Here is a 22413-nt window from a genome sequence, read left to right as displayed (position 1 = left end):
ATCCGGTTTGAACCAGGAGCATTTCACCCCTCCCTTGCCCCCATCTATTCTCTGCTTCAGCTGATCGGGAGGAAATGGGGATTTTGCAGTAACCTTCCCCTGGATTGGGGAGGGAATGGAGATTTTACAGTATCCTTCCCCTGCCATGCCCACCAAGCCACATCCACCAAGCCATGCCACACCCACCAAGCCACACCCACGGAACTGGTAGTAAAAATTTTTGAAACCCACCACTGCTGAAATGGTATAGGGTCTCTTACTTGAGCTGGAGGTTGGAGTAGAAGACTGCCAAGATCCCTTCCAATCCCTTCCCGTCATTCTATTATTTAGTCAGGCGCGAAACCTAGTGTATACATATCCACATCTACAAAGATAGAAGAGACCCCAATGCTGTTAGCAGGTCTCAGGTCTCTTTAGCTGATCAAATGTTTTCAAAATACAGTTACCCCTTGCCCGCACCTCCAGGTAATACAAAACCACCACCATACACACACATAAAAATATCATTTTAATATATTGTGAAATCTACTTCTGATTTCTCTTACTTTCCAGATTTCTAGACATAGCTTGCAAAATAAATGTCTTACATTCATGTATATGATTGCAAGAATGTAATAAGAATGAAAATGTTATTTAAATTGGTTTGATTAGAATAAATATTAATATTCAATAATTTAATGATCTGCATCAAGGCTCCAAAATATTTATATTATGTATACAGCTTAGCATGTGCTTAGCATTTTAGACATAAAATATTAATGAATTCAGCATAATCAGGTTCCTTGTATTAAATTCTTTTTGATGTCTAGATACTCAAAACTCAAGAGAACAAATGGTGAAGGGTGGCTGAACTAGGTGTTATCTGAGTTAAAAGAAAAGTAGCTAAGGAGAACAGAGTTTAGAATTATGCACAATAAGTTACCTATATAAATCTGAACTTGAAATAAGAGCAAATGGAACTCATATTTTTCCACTGCATTTCCACATTAGACAAAATTATCTGTTCATACAGCAAAGATTATTAAATAGGCCATTTGTTTTTAACTAAATGAAGTGATGCACTAAACACACACACACACAAGAAATTGAAGCATAATTCCAATTGTTTCTCAAATTCCAATAATAAGCCTCACCAAATTCTGCCTCCTACCATATGAGACTCTATTCCTGATTTTCTTTTTATATTAGTCCCACTAAAGAAAACAAGTTCGTGGCAAGCTGTCTATTTCCATTCCACAATTTCACATTTGATCTTCAAAAATCTTACATGCCATTGTGGCTTTGTTACTACACTGACTGAAATACTGGACTTTGTTCTTTATAAATCCATTCTTAATCACATGGCTGAATCATGACTATCTGTGCAGTAAAGCAGATAATTTCTGCAATAAAACAAATAAGGTGCAAAGAATTAATTCAACCTCCTTATAAACTTCTGGCCAATTTAAAAATGTACTAGACTGGCTCATTGTCAATAATAAATCAATACTTACATAAACAGAGAGACGGCATGATTATGGGTGGGCAAAAAAACAGTGGGAGTGGGAGCAACTTCCAACTTCCTGCTGGCTTCCCCATTAATTTTTCTTGTAGGAAGCTGGCAAGGAATACTGGAAATAATGATTCCATATCTGCAGCTGGCCGCAGCAGTGTAGTGACATGGCAGCACTGAAGCAGATACAACGGTGCCAAATTCCAGTCCCATAAGAGTCATAGATTCTTGATTTTGCAGGCGTTCTGCAAACTTACCCCTTTTGTGGTATGTTGATTCAAAACTTATTGCCCTATCATGTGCTGTATCACCATTCTGAAGCATAGATTTCCAAACAAATAATAAAGAAACGAATGATTCCGTACACTGTTTGCTTCCTTTGCTACATGTTTAATCTCTTATTTCCCCTGATGTGGTGTTACCACTGCTAGTCTTTATTTCATATGGTTTTCCTTTTGTACTGTTTTCTTGGTTGCTTTTATCTTTCGGATGTAGATATCTTCCTTGTACTTTTTCCAAGTTACTAACATTATTTTTGACTGTGACAACAGAGAAATATGTTTAAAAAAATAAATAACTGTCAGAAACACCTTGAGATGCTTTGTGTGTTGTGTTTGTGTGTCTTCTCTCCTACCTCTTCTATTCTCCAAAGAACTAGGAAAGTAGATTAGATTTCTTGGACTCCCTCAACCTTTTTCTGATAATTCTTTGTAATTTCAGCCAATGATCTGCTGGCTATATTGGCTGACTACAGCACTTGTAGCTGGGTTTGAACCCCACCTGAGTTCCTGTGAAACTCAGGAAACTCTGTGAAAAAAGAGATATTTGCCCCATGAAGGGAGCAAATGGAGAAGCTTTAGTTCATAACTACTAAAGCATGTTAATGACTTTGCAAAGGGGAATGCAAATGCAGAGGTGATGCTCCTAGTACTGATATAAATAACCTATCAACCACATCAGTGTATTGTCAGTGTCAGTTTCTGGAACCCAATTTTCATTTTACAGTATTGAAATAGCAATTTCTAGCTGTTCTTGAAACCATCTCTTTATGTCATCAAGAACTTTGAATTGCATCCAGGGTTTTTATACTGCTAGCAAGAGCATATCTGAGTGAAATACAGTTGAAGGCATGCTTAAACCATGGTTTTTATGTCTTTAATTGCTGTTTTAATAACACATTGACAACAATTATGAGTCTTTCATGACAATAAATTTATATTAGAATCATATTAATGAGTGTTCTGATGATGGCAAATTGAAAAAAGAGGGACCATTTCCATACTTACTGGAAATGTCAGGGAAAAATTACTGGCTGATGCCAGTAATTCTATTCTGTAGAAAAAGTACACATGGGCAGATCTAAGCATTGTAGTGGCACATGCTTACAGCATTCTCTAATATTTTTAAATCATCTACTTTACTTCTAAATACAGAAACAAATATGTATGTAGCTTCATGTACAGAATGACTTTCCATGTTCCTCAGTATCCTTTTCATAATCAAAGCCAACATTATGTTGGAATATGTTATTCACTTCAAGATAGTGTTATCAGATATGGGATACAAAAATCCAAACAACCATTAGATGGCAGTGAAGAATTACTTTTCTATGGCTCTCTGGTGCCATCTAGCAGCCATTTAAAATTTGGCCTCCCTGTTTTGATCATCTTCAAGGGAGTCTATTTGAATCAGAAAGGTAAGAAAGACTGAGTTGAAAGTGTGTTTTCGGAACTTTTTCTTTTAAGCTGGAGTGGAAGAAAGCAATATATATACTATATCTGGATTTCAGTGTTTCTTTTCATTTTAAAATATAGTTTGCCACTCGTACAAGCAGTGACAATCTAGGTAACAGTAGTCTAATGCAGGACAGTTGTTAAGGAAAGGCCATAATATTCCTTCTGATTTTTCTTGGGTCATTCTGCAAACATGTAAAATCCTTTATCTTTCATGTTCATATCCATAATATTTAATTCAATAGTTAATTATAGGCGCTGGTTTGGTGTAATGGTTAAAGACACCATGAGTTCTAGTGCTACCTTAGGCACAAAGTCAGCTTTGTGACCTTAGGCTAGTCACTGTCCCTCAGTCCTGGGAAGAAGGCAATATACACAATAAGAATTCCATTCTATATGTTTTCTGGCTCTGTTGTTTGTCCCCAAATGGATCAACAAGAACAGCTATTTCTTGGCTGGATATGCTCCAATGGTCCCCATCCCCTCCCATTCTACTTTGCATATGTATTCCAGGAAGCAAAACATTGTGTCGTGTCCCACTCCTCCGCTGACGGCCGGGTCAGTGAAATCCGAATCAGGTGTGCCTCTGCAGCTCTGCCAAAGTCCTAGCAAAGTCCTCAAGGCAGGCAGCAGACCAGAAAGTGACTTCAGCAAGGTATGTTTAGACTTTGCCTGACTCAGAGACTGCCAGAAAGCAGATCCTTTATATAGGCCATGGGGTGTGGCTCCATGACTCAGCACTTATCCAGGCCTGCCCCTCCCTTCCTTCTGACGCCGCCGCCTATCAATTCTTCTGAAGCGAGGGTCACTCCAATCGGCAGCTGTTGGTAATTGACCTTCCTCAGGCTCACATGCTGTGGAGGAGGGGGACGGATCTAGTTGCTCCGTTTGCCTGGGCATGGAGCCAGAGCTGGGGGCTGGAGATACTTGCTCTTCTTCAGCCTGTCTGGGCATGGAGCCAGGGCTGGGGCCGGGAGATGCCCCCTCCTCAGCCTGTCTGGGCATGGAGCCAGGGCTGGGGCCGGGAGGCATGCTAGGACATTCTTCAGCGTTCGGAAGCAGATAAGCAGACCCCGGCTGTGGTGGTGAGATCGGACGAGACACAACACATTGATCACAATGACAGAAAGAAGCTACTTTCTACATCTACTCACATGACCTCTGCTCTAACTTTGCTAAACATCCCTCATATGTGTGAGGTTATTATTCCTGACATTTGGTCCAAAGTGAAAAGCACTTACTCTTCCTGATTTCTGTCTAGGATTGAAATCCAGGGTATGCCCATCTTATTCCCAGGTTATTTTGGAAACAGGTCTTGTGAACCCTATGTATGCTGCCTACCTTGAGCTCCTGAAAGAAAGAAGGGATACAAGGATACATTGTAATAAAAATAACAATAAGCTAAATGTTATGTCGTTAAATAATTAAAACAGTAATAATAATTATTAATAATAGATAAACATGAACACAGATGTTTGAGTGACAACTGGTGAAGACAAAGTTATACAGCAAAGTTAATTTACTTTTTTTTAAACCAGGAACTTAATTGTGACACAAAATAACTCTACATAGATCAACTTCTTTGGTGCATTTTTCAGTACCCTACTATTTAGTCAAATCAAACCTTTTATTATGATCACACACCAGCATAGCATCATTTCATCAACGTACAGATACAAAGGAGATATAAGAAGCATTTTTTTTACTGTAGGCATCTAAATCATTTTAAATACTTTGGTAAAAACAACTGCTAATTGATTCCTAGTAAATCCCTCTATATCTAAAAGCCATAAAATGATATGCTTAAAAGTGTTATTTGATGTTTTAGCCCCCACAGTGTAGCATTAGCTGGTTATAAAAGTATTAATATAAAGAAGAGGGGGAACCTATTCCTCAAAGCACCTGAGGACAAAACAAGAAACAATGGATGGAAACTAAGCAACCTAGAAGTAAGGAGAAATTTCCTGACATTGAGAACAATTAATCAATGGAACGACTTGCCTTCAGAAGTTATAGGTGGCTTTCAAGAAGAGAATGGGCAGCCATTTGTCTGGAATTCTACAGGGTCTCCTGCTTGAGCAGAGTTGGACTAGGAGACCTCCAAGGTCCCTTCCAAGTCTTTTATTCTGTATTCTTTAAACCAATTATGTTAAATATTATGATGGGCTGCAAAAATGGATAAATATTGTCAGGATGAGCTGACCACTTTACATGGTTTCTTATCTATCTATCTATCTATCTATCTATCTATCTATCTATCTATCTATCTATCTATCTATCTATTTAATATTCCATATAATGGCAAATTAATGGGTCACTACTGTTGTTATGTATTTCATTGGAGATTGAATAGAGCAGCATATTGTTTAGGTTTCGGTTTTCATCTACCAGAATTCCAGTCTAATTTTGGTTCAACTTCTCTAAAGTGCTTCTTGAGATAATATTTTATTATTGTTATGACAGATAAGATTTTTTTTCTGATAAGTTAAGCAGATATTTTTTTACAGATCTATCACCTCAGGCAGTCAAGCTATATCATCTGTTTAGTTATATTTTCCAGCAAGTCAGAAGGGAATTACATTTTTTATGCATCCAGATTTTTTTTTGTTCTTTTTCCTTAGATTCTGGAGTCTAAACATTCTCTAAAATGGAACTGCAATGAAGGTTTGTAGATCAGAAGAAGAAATGAAATGGCAATCTATTTTCTTTGCAAATATTATGTTTTACTTTTTTTTCATACTGGAGATAGGTTGCTTAGTTGCTGGGATTGTTTTTGTATTATAGCTTCTAGCTTACCTCTTTTATTTGTCTATATAGAGGGTTTTTTCTTTTTGTATTCTTCTCTATTCTGTCCTGGGTTTTGTTTGTTTGTTTTTCCTGTTTCTATTTTTTGTTGGTTTTGTTTTGTTTTTGCATTTAGTTATCTTTTGAAGTTTACCATTGGTTTGACAATGACTGTTATTTAAATTGTGTTTAGGAAGGGGACAGTAAATTTTTGGTTTCCAGATTTAAAGAAATTCAACAATCCAATATGATTTTTATACAACAGTTAAGGATTTTCAGATGGTTAATATAAGGAGTTGTCTTTATAAATACGTGCAGCTTTATAATATTGACTCATAACTATTCATTTTAAAGAGTACTGTAGTGTTTTCTGGATAGAATAATTTTTCTCACGATAACACAAGATAAAGCAATTCAGTAAGTTGTTCCTTTACAGCAATTATGGATATCTTAGAATTTTCCTATTGACTGGCATAAAATATATATTTTTATTTTTTATTTTTGCTTCTACATTGTTAAAGGTTCTACAAGTTTTGCAAAATATTTTTCACTTTTATATCTGAATTCAAGGCAGCTCTCATCTAGTGCTAAGAAATTTTGCTTTTTACATATTAAAGTTCTACAGGAAAAAAGGCATTAATACTTATTGCTGCTTGTCTTTTGAAAACATTTGATGTTTTACAAAAATGACTTGGACTATATTGGATTGCTCAATGGTAATACATGTAAGTGTTTTGTTTTTTAAAAAATAAATTTTGTTTGGGTCAGAAGGATTGCCTGTGTCTATAGTGGCACTTAACCTCTGGAACCTCATTCCTCCTGGGTTTAAATTAGCCCCAATTCTGTTGCCCTTTTGTAAAGTCCTTACAATCTGGCTGTTCTCTGAAGATCAGGATCTCATGAGTTGAATGTATTTGTGGTTGTCTTTGGTGGCCGTTTTTCTTTGGTTTTATGTGTTTTATTTATTGTTATCTTGTATAATTATTTTTTCACCTTGTTAGCCATCCAAAGTACTTTATTTGAGATTGGTAGCCTTATAATTCTAATCAATAAATTTCTTCACTGTTAATTAAATTAAAAAGTTTATAAAGCTTCTAAACATAGAATTCATTTTATTCAGAATTGAAAAATTGGAATCATTATAATAATAATAATTGCATAACACCCTTGACCTAATAATTGTTGATAAGAAAGACAATATTTTTGATAGTGGATGTGACAGTACCTATAGACAGAACAGAAGGGAAAGAACTGGAGAAGATAACAAAATATAAAGACCTGCAAATAGAAGTAGAATGACGATGGCAAAAGAAAGCAAAGGTAGTACCAATAGTAATAGGCACCTTGGGTGCAACCCCAAAGCAATCTTCCTCATCACCATCAGTCAATTACAAATCACAACTTACCTTCGAACAGCTTCCATACTCCAATGATGTATTTAATACCATCAATTAATACCATCTACCGATAGGTATGTTAAAATGCTAAATTCAGTCTGAACATCTGGCTGACTATGCAACAAAGTATAATAATTGAAATAAACAGCAATAAAATACTTTTAAAAAGGAGATGCAATTGAATCTGAATATGGACTTGTACCATTAAGCCCTATCATCTTGCCAAATAAAGAGTTCTGAAAAACTCTTGAACGCTTGCATTCCATTCAGTGATTTTTTGTTAGGTAGATATTATAATGATAGTTTTTTTTAATAAGAAACTATAAGTTTCTTTTAGTTTTCTGCCCAGGCATATTGGTCTAGGTCTTCCATCTTGAAACTATGTACACTTCAGCACACTGATGTTGTGATATGTTTCACCAATTTATTGTTAATAAATTGTCATTTATTATTACTATAATCAAGTAATGAACATTTCATTCGTAAACTTGGTCTCAAATCCTGTTTGAAATCCTTTCTCAGTTGTTACTAAATGACAGAGCAAACTCCCTGATTTCCCAGCCTCCATTTCCATATGTGAAAAATAAAAATAGCTAATTATCTTCCTACTAAGCTTGTTATCTGTGGAAATGAAAGGAAGAAAGTGCATTTGGCATTCCGATGCAATTCATCTCACAGCACTAACATGCTATAAACAGCAGATTTTCTAGCTGTGTCATGGTGACTTAGGAAGTTGCTACTTCCTAAGGATTTGATACTACAGTTGCTCATTTATAATTGTAATAATTAATCACATTAATAATTTTGGATTAAATAGAACCAGTACAATTTCCATGCTGGTTGTTTTGTGTATCTCTGCAAACACATGTTCTATCATCCTGGGTAATTCTTCACAGGGTTATATGTGTGCTTTGTGTAGCAAGTAAATCCTGAAGACCAAACTAAAATTGAAGTTTGACAGATAGTTTGCATGTTGACTTGAAAGTGATGGCCACAGCAAGTCACCACAATTGAGTTTGGGACCCCAAAAATAAGAAATATGGACAGTCAGTTTGGTCCAGTGGATAAGATGCTGGCCTAGAAACCATGAGACCCTGAGTTCTAGTCCCACCATAGGCATGAAAGCCAGAGGAGTGATGTTGTGCCAGTCACTCTGTCTCAGCCCACCTCACAGGGCTGCTGTTTTGGGGAAAATAGGAGGAGGAAGGAGTATTGTGTTCACCACCTTGAGTTACTTTATAAAGTAATAATAGCAGGATAAAAATCTGATCAATAAATAGAATGCTCCCATATGCAGTACTACTTGTAAACTGAAAATTGGTAAACAGTAAAGTGGATCTTAACTGCACTACAATTTCATTGTATTTGTTAGTCTCAAAAAAATTACCTTTAAGATATTCAATCACAGTGGTAAAAGAGTTTCCAGGAGGTTTCTGAATATAGTCCCTTTTCATGTACTATTTGTTTTAATTCTTTCACAATTTGATATGCCTTTGCTACGTAAAGCATAGAATATGGCTAAAAAAGCTCACATATTTAGTTATTGTATATTATGTACAATGTACAGGCTGCTCAACTCCCAATGACTGAATGGCTCTAATGCATAGCTGTCATTAGATTTTTGTAATATTACCTGTGTAGGAAAAGTTTTGGCAACTGAGTTTGATGCAGAATGCCTTTATCTATTGTTGCTAATGTTAACTATTTTAGATTAAGAGTCTATCCTATGGCTACCATATCTGGATTACACAATTTCAGACTGCTATTGAATGGAAGCAATATTTTCTATATTTTTATTGCCATCTAATCCAGATTGAAAAATCCAGGTTTTTGCAATCAAGATATTATTGTCCTGTATAAACCAAGATAGGCTTACCTACTCCCTAAAGCTTGTGGGGATATCTTGGCCAATATATCTTTTAATGTAACCTTAATGCAAAATGTGGTTCTGCTGGTTGGCTTGGGGACCCAATGCAGGTGCTCCATGCTGGAGATGGCTGGTAGAGTGATAGAGGAGATTCCCTGCCATATCAATCATACTCTGGTGTATAGTTTTTTAATCTGTGTTTTTTTATTTTAATTGTGCTATATTTATAATTTTATGGTATGCTGCTCAAGTTTGATAAATATTGTAATTTAAATTATTTCTTTACTAAATATTTAAATCCAATAATATCAGGTTTTAAAAAGTTAGGAATTTAAATACTGACATTTAAACTAGAATTTGTTTGAGAATTCTTTTTCTCAAACATCCACTCTAACACCTGTGACTTTGGGAGTGCAATGGACAGTGGCGGGTTACTCTGAAGATATTTCTTGTCCAAAGGAAAGCCCATATCAAAACTAGAGGAAAGGGGTTCAAACTAAATATGAATACAGACATCTGGCAGATGAGAATCTCTGAAATACTTATAGCCATTTGGTTTATAAACTAGTTTTAAAAGCTATTAACCTTGTGAAATGTAAATGTATTGGTAAACAGTGTGACAGTTTTTCGGTCTAGACCTGATATGATGGTAGGAATGTGTGAGTGTACCTAATTCTGACCAACTCAGGATGCTACTGTTGTAAAAAGTCCTTTATTAGCTGTCTTTAAATTCTTGAAATAGCCTATAGTAAAAAAATTAGGAAAAAATGTTCCAAACTGAAACAGCCAAAGAATAAAATGGCAAAGAAAGTAAGTAAGTAAGAAAGAAAGAAAAAGAAATATTGCAGTCCCATAAAAAAAGGTGTATTTTGCATTCTAGTGTCTGATTTTGTGCATGGTGCTTGGTGTGTGTGTGTGTGTGTGTGTGTGATGTCCGCCTCAGGGCATTGGTGCAAAGCTGCTGAAAAGCCTTCAAAGATGGATTCCCGAGCACATCTTTTGATGGACCAGCAGCCGGCATGAGGTGGGCAGGTAGCTGAGACAGGAAGCTCTTGGCTGAGTCAGTAAGGAGCGCTCTGCCTTGAACCTGGAAGCCTCTGGGCAGCCAGTTCTCCTAGAAGATCGTCGGCCACGTACCTGGCGCATGAAGGCAAGAAGCAGGAGCACTTCAGCACAGTATCAAGGGCAGTCCCACCCTCAGCTCCTTACAGTAGTCAAGCCCGAAGCTTAGGCGAGAGCGGCTGACCCTTCTTACCATTTCCTCTCTTCTCTTCCCCGGCTCCGTCGCCTAAACCTCTTTCCGGGGCCAAAAGGCGCGGCTGGAAGGGGACACCCGCTCGGCTAGCCACAGGCCCCATCCGGGCGAGGAAGCAGGAGAGAAAGGAAGGCGAAGGCGGCGGCGGAGGTGTCTTTCCGAAGCCGAGCCGGAGCCGGAGCCGGAGCCGGAGCCGCAGCTCTCGGGCGCTGCATTGCTCCCGCCAGAAGAAGGGCGGGCGCGAGAGACAATGAGCCGGCTGGGTTACGCCGCAGCCTCATCTTTCTTTCCCGTTCCCGCCTTCCTGGTCGGTTGCTTCCCGTCCGCCCGACAGCCAAAGAGGCCGGGCTACCCTCAGGTAGGCAGGGGGTTCCCGCGCCTCCTTTTTAAGGGAAAGGCAGGGTCAGGCGCAGCCTCCTCCTCTTCCTCCTCCTCCTTCCAGGAGCCTCGCCGGCTCGCCCGGCGCTTAAACTTCAAAGCAGCCGAGAGCTCCGCTGCACTCCTGAAATGCCGCCGCCCACCTCGCTTCGGAGGGCTTTGCACGAGCGCGCCAGGAAGGAGCGGGGGTGAGGACAAGGGGGCCTTGGCGCCGCCGCAGCAGCCCGGAGCTGCCTCCGGAGGATCGCGAGTGAAGCAGGGCTGAAAGGCTGAGAAGGGGAGGGGGGGAGAGGGAAGCCCGAGGGAACCCCCTCCTCTGCCCCCCCTTCACCCCGTAGCCCCGCACGCGCTCACCCCCCCCCATTGATCAATATTTGGTCATCTTGCTGCAACTTGCTGCAGTGTTTTAAGCGGGTAGTAGAGGGAGAGGAAGGAAGAGCCAGCGGGCGAGCGAGCGAGGGAGCGCGAAAGTCCGAGGCAGGCAGCGGGGCTCGTCAGGCCACTTAGCTCCCGATGTCCCCCGTGCTTTCGAAGAAGACGGCCGGGAGCATCCGCAAGCTGGCTCGGGAGGAGGAGGAAGAGGAGGATGCTGCGGCAGGTGATCCACAGAGGGCTCCGGTCGTTCTGCCACCAACTGGGCTTGTTCGTCAGCCGGCACCCTGTCTTCTTCCTCACCGTGCCCGCAGTCCTGACCATTATCTTCGGCTTCAGCGTCCTCAACCACTTCCAGCCTGAAATGGACCTGGAGCTCCTAGTGGCCCCGAGTCACAGCTTGGCCAAGATCGAGAGGAGCTTGGCCAACAGCCTTTTCCCCCTCGACCGCTCCAAAAGCCATCTCTATTCGGACTTGCACACCCCGGGGAGGTATGGCCGGGTGATTCTCCTCGCCAAGCCCGGGGGCAATATTTTGCACCAGGCTGAAGGGCTGCTGCAGATCCACCGAACCGTGCTGGAAATGAAGGTGAACCACAAAGGCTATAATTATACTTTTTCCCATCTGTGTGTGTTGAGAAATCAGGATAAGAAATGCGTGCTGGATGATATAATTTCAGTGCTAGAGGATCTGAGGCAGGCTGCCCTCTCCAATAAGACAACTGCCAGGGTGCAAGTGAGCTATCCCAACACTAAATTAAAGGTATGCTCTTAATTGCATGCTTTTGCCGATTAAAGAAACAGCACTTCATTTCTTGTCCTCAACAGCAAAAAGAAGCATTGATGTTGTATTTGTTGTTGTTGTTTAAACAATAAGAGATAGCAAGGACATGATTTTAACTGGGGATTCTGTGGGAGAGGAGGGGGCCTGGAAGAGGGAAACGGAGCAGTTCAGAAGTCATCAGTACAAGCAAGAGCAGCAGCCTGGGCTAGGAGTGCAGAAGTTGTGTAGAAAAAGGCAACCTCTTGCTCCCAGCACAAACTGCCTTTGGCATGAGAGCATCTTTAACATAGACCAGAAGGGAGTCTTTTGACAGATGTTGGATAATAAACCAACAAACCAATAATGAGCTAATTGCAGTGATTCTAGAAGCTCCCTGCTCAAGGCTGAGCAGCAAGTCCAGGGTGAGAATTAGGAGTTGAAACTTGGATTGAGCCACCAGTGCAGCTTAGTTGGAAGAAAGCAAAATGACAAGGGGTGGAATTATTTCTGTCCAGTTAGCAAGTTAGTCGATGTTATTTCTTTTAATATTTTTTAAAAAATAATGCTTGATGGCTGTTTCCTCCTGGCGCAATAGAATTTCTCTGGAGCGGCTGCTTCCTGAAAGACATTTCAAAGGCCGATACTTTGCGCAGCAAACAGAATTTTTTAAAAATCAGGCAGGGTTAAGAACCTTCTGAGCCCCAAGAACCACTGGCACATTGGAGCATCATGTTGTAGATTCTAAAGTCAAGATATCTTTCTCACTAGATTCTTTAAATTGAAAAAAGTAAGCATGATGTTCCACTGGTTCTGTTTCTACTTAATGACCTGATTCCAGAAGTTAATGTTATATTTTGTGTTTTGATCAGTTTTTGATCTATACCCAATATGTAACAGAATAACAGTTGGAAGGGATTTTGGAGGTCTTCTAGTCCAACCCCTTGCTCAAGCATGACATACTATATCATTTTAATCAAATGGCTGTCCAATCTCTTCTTAAAAGCCTCCAGTGAGGGAGAACCTATAACTTCTGAAGGCAACCATTCCACTGATTGATTGCTCTCACTGTCAGGAAATTTCTCCTTAATTCTATGTTGGGTCTCTCTCTTCTACCATATCTGTTACTTCTTGTCCTGCCTTCTTGTCCAAAGCACCTGAAGATTACCTATTCCCTGTCTCATTAATTGGTTTATTTAGATAGGGAGATTGTTTATATATGGGGGTTACAGACTCCTAAATGATTGGATTCATACTTTGGACAAGCGTCTGGAAAATGATATTATCAGAAGCTTAGGTGGTCTTTTTGAAATGGAGCTGATATGCAGCTGTGGACTTTCCTGAACAGAAATATCCTGGCCAATTGATGCCATTTAGGATTACTGCTATAATAGCTATATGTAGTTATAACTACATAGCAATTGTCTCTCAAAAGTATATTAAATAGAATTACATTATTCGTAACAGTATCTGTAGTGAAGTTATCATATAAGTTTTCTATGTTATATATCTTTGAAGAGTGATTGAAAGCTAGGTTTCAGTTGAAACACAACCACTAGGTGGAAACATTTTACTCCAATTCTGCAGGAGTTGCATCTGAACCATAGAACTGTTCCAGCATTTCATCATCTATATGGCAGAACACACTTTTTCATTTTTGATTGGGTGAGAAGATAATGGTGAGGGAATGTAAAGATTTTTTGAGGGCTTTGGTGAAAGTTTGACTGAAGTTGGTGGCACCTCTGATGAAGTCTAGGAGTTTGGATTACAGACATTACTTGTGCAATTAACCCACGGGATTATAAGCATGCATTCGGGCTGGATAATACGGAGACACCTTGTTCTTCCAGCAAACTCTGTCACTGAAGAATGGTGACATTTGGTGAAATGTGGCCTCACAGAAATGCTTTGGTGTCTAATCTATAGTAATGATAGCAAATCAATACTTCAGTCACCATTGGATCCTTAGAGAATCATCCATGTCAGTTTGGCAAATAAGAAGAAGTTTAAGAGCTTTCAGAAGCACATTAAATGTTTACAAAACATGTGGAACATTAAATAATGAATCTTTGACATGAAATAGAAAGATTAACAACCTTTGAAATGAAACCATTAGGATTGCAAATAAAACCCATAAATGTGGACAAGATAGTTTGAAATATTTAGATTATCATACCACACACATCACTATCCTTGTAATAGCTAGAAATATCCAGTTAAGCAGAAGTCCCATACATTATTCATTATAAGAGATGGGAATACCGAGTGACTGGAAAAGGAATTGTGTAACTAGAAATAAGACTTTACTTGGGGATTGGAATAAACAATAGTAACATGCAATTATCCCTACTTAGAATTGAGTAATGGCTGAACAATGATGGTTCTCTTTCTGACTAGAAGAAGACAGAAAAGTTTGGTTCACTCATCTTCACTTCCAAAGCCATGTTCCTTGATACACACCCTGACCTTCACGGTCAGATCTGCTATTTTGTGCAAGGGAATAGCCTTCAGGATAGGAAGAGATATCTGGGGGTTGCCAAAAGGATTTTCTTCCAAAGAGAATGTCCTGTCTAGGTACATGGGACTTCTCCTAAAGACCACTTGGAAGCTACAGCTTATCTGGTATGTAGTGATGTGTGCAGTAATGGGCATACAGTACAGTAATACAGTAACCACAATATGCCAGTATGGTATCTATTCAGAACCTTTTGTGAAGGAAGGGAGGAGAGGAAAGGGAAGGAATCAGTAGAGGAACTGACAAGACATCAGATACAAAGGCAGAGGAAAATAATAGTATATTATTTTCCTCTATACCTCTAAATTCTAAGGTAATATGCTGTATGAGGTTTGGACAATATATCACATTTTACAAGATACATGTTCATTTAATAGATCAAGGGCCATATTATCGTTTTAGTTAATGAAATAATCATTTTATCTATTCTACCTGTATTTTTTAAGGAAACAATTCTATACCAAAAAATTGTCTATCTTTATTGTGGTTAAATTGCTATCATACTGAATAAAAGAAACTTGGTATATGAATAAAAATGGTATCAAGAACTTACAATTTATATTAGGAAAGCTTGTGCAATTCCCCAAGTCTCTGTAATGTCTCTGTGGGTATATGTTAGAATATGAAATGTTTAGATCTTCTCTAGGTGCTTTTACACCTGCTGAAGATAATTAATGCTTCCCTGGGACAGTGACACACTTTGGCTGATTGCTCCTTCCCAGCTGAGGTAAGGTTATTGGGGCATTGGCAAGGTAACCTCTGTTGTTCTCTTTCTGACTAGAAGAAGACAGAAAAGTTTGGTTCACTCATCTTCACTTCCAAAGCCATGTTCCTTGATACACACCCTGACCTTCACGGTCAGATCTGCTATTTTGTGCAAGGGAATAGCCTTCAGGATAGGAAGAGATATCTGGGGGTTGCCAAAAGGATTTTCTTCCAAAGAGAATGTCCTGTCTAGGTACATGGGACTTCTCCTAAAGACCACTTGGAAGCTACAGCTTATCTGGTATGTAGTGATGTGTGCAGTAATGAGCATACAGTACAGTAATACAGTAACCACAATATGCCAGTATGGTATCTATTCAGAACCTTTTGTGAAGGAAGGGAGGAGAGGAAAGGGAAGGAATCAGTAGAGGAACTGACAAGACATCAGATACAAAGGCAGAGGAAAATAATAGTATATTATTTTCCTCTATACCTCTAAATTCTAAGGTAATATGCTGTATGCGGTTTGGACAATATATCACATTTTACAAGATACATGTTCATTTAATAGATCAAGGGCCATATTATCGTTTTAGTTAATGAAATAATCATTTTATCTATTCTACCTGTATTTTTTAAGGAAACAATTCTATACCAAAAAAATTTGTCTATCTTTATTGTGGTTAAATTGCTATCATACTGAATAAAAGAAACTTGGTATATGAATAAAAATGGTATCAAGAACTTACAATTTATATTAGGAAAGCTTGTGCAATTCCCCAAGTCTCTGTAATGTCTCTGTGGGTATATGTTAGAATATGAAATGTTTAGATCTTCTCTAGGTGCTTTTACACCTGCTGAAGATAATTAATGCTTCCCTGGGACAGTGACACACTTTGGCTGATTGCTCCTTCCCAGCTGAGGGTAAGGTTATTGGGGCATTGGCAAGGTAACCTCTGTTGTTCTCTTTCTGACTAGAAGAAGACAGAAAAGTTTGGTTCACTCATCTTCACTTCCAAAGCCATGTTCCTTGATACACACCCTGACCTTCACGGTCAGATCTGCTATTTTGTGCAAGGGAATAGCCTTCAGGATAGGAAGAGATATCTGGGGGTTGCCAAAAGGATTTTCTTCCAAAGAGAATGTCCTGTCTAGGTACATGGGACTTCTCCTAAAGACCACTTGGAAGCTACAGCTTATCTGGTATGTAGTGATGTGTGCAGTAATGAGCATACAGTACAGTAATACAGTAACCACAATATGCCAGTATGGTATCTATTCAGAACCTTTTGTGAAGGAAGGGGAGGAGACAGAAGGGAAGGAATCAGTAGAGGAACTGACAAGACATCAGATACAAAGGCAGAGGAAAATAATAGTATATTTTCATCAAAACATGGTTAAACTATTTGGTTTATCTGGTTTATTTATCTGACTTCTATCTCAACGAATGACTCTAGCTAAGTATGACATACAAATCGCCTCTTCCTCCCCCTCCTGCCAGCATGCTGTAATCATTAGTGGGAAGATCCCTTTCAATTGTTCCTGTCATGTAATGTGATATATGTGGTGAATGGAGGTGAAAAATTTTCATTAATGCTGACATTTTATATATGGGTCTTCCTTACAGAATTTTTGGGCATATATATTTTTTGTTCTTTCCAGTTTTATCACTTCTGAGATTTAAACTGAAATCTGCTAGTAAAATTCTAGTTATAAAGTACAGTACTCTGGAAACTGGATAAAGAATGATGTTTGTGTATAAAGTGAGTAAATAAATGAAACACATACCCCTGTCCCCAGGTAATTGTGCTCTTTGTATCTCAGCTACACTCTTTACATGGTTACTTGGAGTGCGAGCTTTCAGAATGGCTGTATTTTCTTATACTATTGAAAATAATAGTATATTATTTTCCTCTATACCTCTAAATTCTAAGGTAATATGCTGTATGAGGTTTGGACAATATATCACATTTTACAAGATACATGTTCATTTAATAGATCAAGGGCCATATTATCGTTTTAGTTAATGAAATAATCATTTTATCTATTCTACCTGTATTTTTTAAGGAAACAATTCTATACCAAAAAAAATTGTCTATCTTTATTGTGGTTAAATTGCTATCATACTGAATAAAAGAAACTTGGTATATGAATAAAAATGGTATCAAGAACTTACAATTTATATTAGGAAAGCTTGTGCAATTCCCCAAGTCTCTGTAATGTCTCTGTGGGTATATGTTAGAATATGAAATGTTTAGATCTTCTCTAGGTGCTTTTACACCTGCTGAAGATAATTAATGCTTCCCTGGGACAGTGACACACTTTGGCTGATTGCTCCTTCCCAGCTGAGGGTAAGGTTATTGGGGCATTGGCAAGGTAACCTCTGTTGTTCTCTTTCTGACTAGAAGAAGACAGAAAAGTTTGGTTCACTCATCTTCACTTCCAAAGCCATGTTCCTTGATACACACCCTGACCTTCACGGTCAGATCTGCTATTTTGTGCAAGGGAATAGCCTTCAGGATAGGAAGAGATATCTGGGGGTTGCCAAAAGGATTTTCTTCCAAAGAGAATGTCCTGTCTAGGTACATGGGACTTCTCTTAAAGACCACTTGGAAGCTACAGCTTATCTGGTATGTAGTGATGTGTGCAGTAATGAGCATACAGTACAGTAATACAGTAACCACAATATGCCAGTATGGTATCTATTCAGAACCTTTTGTGAAGGAAGGGGAGGAGACAGAAGGGAAGGGGAGGAGAGGAAAGGGAAAGGGAAAGGGAAAGGGAAGGAATCAGTAGAGGAACTGACAAGACATCAGATACAAAGGCAGAGGAAAATAATAGAAAAATAAAAACTTGATGGTGGCAAGAAAATTGGTGGCATCTTGCAAAGAATGTAGGATTAAGTAGATAGTTTATTAATAAAAAGGAAATCTTCCCATAATTAAGAGCATAAGCATGAAAAATGGATTGAACAATCCCACTCACCTGAGTAGGAATCATTGTGGAGATCAGACTTTGCAGTCATTCCAATGGGTACAAAATAGGTTAATGCCCCTAGAAAATAATTTGACATTTCCATTTATGTTTAATTATTGTTTTAGAAAAACTAATACATTCCCTAGTAAATGCAACATGTGTTTGTCTTTATCCCATTACCCAGAAGAAGCTCCTAGGTATAACACAATGATACTAATATTAATATATCTAACTGTCCTTCAGTTTTTTCTGGAGCCTGTGTGCCTCTCTATCTAAAATCTATAAAGTTTTGTAGTCTGTTAAGTTTGAATGAGATTTTACGTCAGGATTCTTTTTGAAATGTTGCCTACATTAAAATAAAATTTCTGAAAGTGTAGATAAGTTGTACAAATCTTCTCTGATGGTATTCATGGAGAAAGATGTAAAAAACATCAAGATGGCAGTCTAAGCAGCTTGCAATCAAGTCCTGCCTCTTTTGAATAGGTATTCCGTTTCAGATGCCACTTCAGTATATCTAGTCTAATAGATATATCGTGCTGCCTGCTGAAAACAGAGATAATTTGATGTACAGCTCTGCAATTTTTGAATCTAGCTGACTGAATCTTGACTCTTTTTTCCCCTGAGATTCTGGTAGTGCCTTAAGAATTCCAGATACATTTTCTCAGAACTTGATTTCATCGTTCTATGGGGTGGGGGAATTAAATGTTGTTTCCTATTTCATCCAGAAGAAAGATTGGCATCCCAAAATCAGAATGCCTGGATTAATCAGAGTTTAGTCAAGAGACAGCTAGTTTTAAAATGAAAAGTTAGAACTATAATCAATGTTTTCCTTCTATTTAAACGTTGCATATTTTATGTTTATTTATGTACAGTACTGCTTTTTGATTTTAGCTTGCTTCTCAAACTGAGGAACTTCCTTAAAAGACATCTATTTTTATCATATTAGCACTCTGTAAAGTGCTTTGGGCCAAAACGTTGGATCTACCATTATGTGAGCGGCTTAGTCCAACAATCTAATCACTGCTATATTGGAAAACAGTGAATGACTAAAGAAACACAGACTCACTAAATCTCACAGCAATTTAAAATGCTTCTTACAGAAATCTAGTCATGATCTGATGAGTCTTCCTAAAGATGTGTGCCTGCCTGCCTCTATCTATCTATCTATCTATCTATCTATCTATCTATCTATCTATCTATCTATCTATCTATCTATCTATCTATCTATCTATCCAAATAGGAAATTAAAGCAAGCAAAAACATATATGCATATACAAAAACATAAGGCCCAAAGCAGCAAGAGAAATTATAAAAATATTGATTAGTACAACCAGGAAACGGATTTCTTCACATATGTGAGGCCTCAGGCTTGAGCTCAGAACTAATCGCCTAAGTCTTTTGAAGATCCACAGAATCAAGGCCAATCTGATCCCTGGAGCCACCAGAACCAGTGTTTTTTTGATGGACAACTACAGGAGAAAGAAATTATAGTAGCATAAGCTGTAATATGAAGGTATTTTCTATTGCTTTTGATATCCGTTTCCTCAAATGTAATCATGAAAGCAAGAGCTCTAGAAACTAAATATCCATGCCTATAAAGGCCTCTGCCATTTTTGTGCCTCATGAAAAGCCAATTTACAAAGAAGACTGTAAAACAAATCAAGTTTATTGCTTCTGATGTTATCATGCGTGCAGGTAGTTCAGAATATTAATGCAACAAGCTGAAATAGGAAGCATTTTCTTCCTCCTAAATTCTTGCAAACCACATGAAGCATGATGTGAGATTAAGAATCAGTGGAGTATATATAGTTGATGGATCTGGGCTAGAAAATCCTTAGTTATATTCTTCTTTCAACCATGGAGTTATTTTCACTAAACTGTCTCAGAAGTTAGATATATAGATAAAATAGGATGACATTAGATATGGGCTAAGAGAGATTGGTGCCTGAGGCAGGATATCCAATAAAAATCACAATAATATTGACATAAAACCAGTGACTGAACATTTAATGCTTTGCATGATCTCACAAACCTGGTTGCACAAAATAGGCTGTTTCTTTCTTCTCTGCCAACTCAGAGTCTGGACATACTAACTCCTATCTCGCCAGAGGAAAGGTATTCTTTAGCAGGATTACTGAGTGAGTTGAGTGGATGGGGATATTTCAATTTTGTTAATTGACAAGGATCCTATTCCAAATAAGTCCATGAACAGTGAAGAACCAACAATTTTGATCAGGATCTTGGGGGCTTTCTTCCCAAACACAATCATTTGAGGGAGAGGGAGGGGGAGGGGGGAAGGGTCTGTATGTGTATTTGTGAAAGAGCAACAGTGAGGAAAACTACAATGGATGTGATTGAGAAAGCTTGGTTTATAGGAGTCCTTTATTACAATCCAATGTTACATTCACAATGGTGAAGTCTGATTAAGAACAGAAAGGAAGACATTATATGACAACTTAACAGGATACTCCAGTATTCTTGTGGGAAATGTACTTGGAGAAGACTCCTAGGTAATGCTGCAATAAAGAAACTGATTAACAGCTTTCTCATCTTCAAATGAAAAATAAACCTTGTCAATTTCTATTGGTAGGGCAAAACTAGCTGTCAAACAGTCCAAAGGGAAAGCATAAATCACCCAGCCCCAACGCAAGCAGTTCCTTAGTCTTTTTGCTAGATTTTCATTTTGTTATGAAAACATAACGGACCCAAACTCAATTGTTCCAGTATTTTCATTTGCAGTTTGTTTTTCTGAAAGAATCTTGCCAAACACTTCAAGTTAAAGACAGGAATATCTATTGCGGTTTCTCTCTGAACATCAATACTCAATGCAAATCTTGGAGCGAGGCAGAATGAAATTCACTTACCTTCCCTATTGGTTTGCCAATGTGTGTGCCCTGTGCTCGCTTGCTCCGCTCATGCGCGCAGTCATCTGCACATGCGCAAAGCCTTCTGTACATGCACAGAGGCTTAAAATATTGCAAATATTGACATTATGATGTCTGCACTGGTGGGTGTAGCCTCCCACAAACCGCTACCGGTTTGCCCGAGCTGGATAGAACTGGCTGGATTTTACCCCTGAAGCGAGGGCAGTTTCAGATAGGTAATAACACTAGGGGAAAGGTCTCTCCTTCCTTTTAATCACATATAGGCCCATTAGAATCCTTAGTGTGGATATAGTTGTCCAAACATTATAGCCATGTTGATATATACCTCTCTAGGTGAGAAAACAGGTGGTTTACTCTTGATTTCTTTTCTTCTGAATTTGGAGTTCTATCTTCTAATCTGTTGGTCTCCCATGTACCTGGGGAACCCTACCTAAGTTCCCACTGTGCTGTTTGGTTTCCCTCCCGCCCCCCGCCTTCTCCTTTGACCTTACCAGCAAAGGTGATTCTATCAGGACTTATCAGATGAGATACTTCATGCAAGATGGCCAAGGGAAAGAACATAAGCAGGCAGTTTACCTTTGCTAGACTTTGATTGTATAGATCAGTGCTTCGCAACATTGGCAAGAAACCTGAATTCCCACAATGGGAGTTGGCTGAAGAATTCCAGGAGTCCACACGCCTTCAAGCTGCCAAGGATGAGAAACACTGGTACAGATCATGCCAGCATTCAGTATATATTAATGCTGATAAATGTGTGCCAGAACATCTGATTATTCTTTTCAGGAATTTTACATAAATAATAAGGTAGGGTAAAAATGAATTTGGAGGAAAAGAGGATCAGAATAGGAAAGAGTATGGCACATTGTCCCCTGATTTGTTAAATAAACAGTATATGATCAAGTTGAGACAAAATCAAAACTGTGGGTCAAAATACTAGCAATTTCTTATTGGAAATAAAAAGACATGTTCATATTTAGTGTGTAAGCTGCTCTTGTCTTTGCTCAAGCTGTTTTTAATCTAAATTAGTTCAAGAAAGTTTTACCTGGAATGACATGCTTAAGTAACAGATTGCAAAGGATTTTGTTCAGATTGCTGTCTATTGTGCTCTTCCACGTTTCTAGAAAATTTCTTTCCTTCCCTTAGGTGGGTCTTCTTGGACATAGATATTTTGATATGTGTGCATATATTTATGTATATATTTATATGTATTCAAGCATATATATTTCAAAGGGTCAAAATGCACATGCATACAGATACAACAAGCAGCTAAAAAATCTTTTCTTACTGCCCTGTT

The 22413-nt window shown here is 38.5% G+C and overlaps 1 protein-coding gene across 2 annotated transcripts in view; it reads left to right on the top strand.

Annotated features, from left to right (window-relative positions):
- The first annotated feature begins 11447 nt into the window (after positions 1–11447).
- The window catches only part of PTCHD4 (patched domain containing 4), a 78078-nt gene continuing 67112 nt past the window's right edge, over positions 11448–22413 (top strand). Inside the window, exon 1 of one of the 2 annotated variants that reach the window (XM_058183907.1) lies at positions 11448–12041. In XM_058183907.1, coding sequence (XP_058039890.1) covers positions 11493–12041 — 549 coding nt within the window. In that variant the 5' untranslated portion in view covers positions 11448–11492. The remainder of the gene's footprint in view (positions 12042–22413) is intronic. The other variant, XM_058183917.1, reaches the window with a different exon arrangement.

The sequence above is a fragment of the Ahaetulla prasina genome, chromosome 1, assembly GCF_028640845.1.
Source record: "Ahaetulla prasina isolate Xishuangbanna chromosome 1, ASM2864084v1, whole genome shotgun sequence".
Taxonomy (NCBI): Eukaryota; Metazoa; Chordata; class Lepidosauria; order Squamata; family Colubridae; genus Ahaetulla; species Ahaetulla prasina.
The sequence above is the reverse complement of the archived record's forward strand: the minus strand, read 5'-3'. Positions and strand labels throughout refer to the sequence as shown.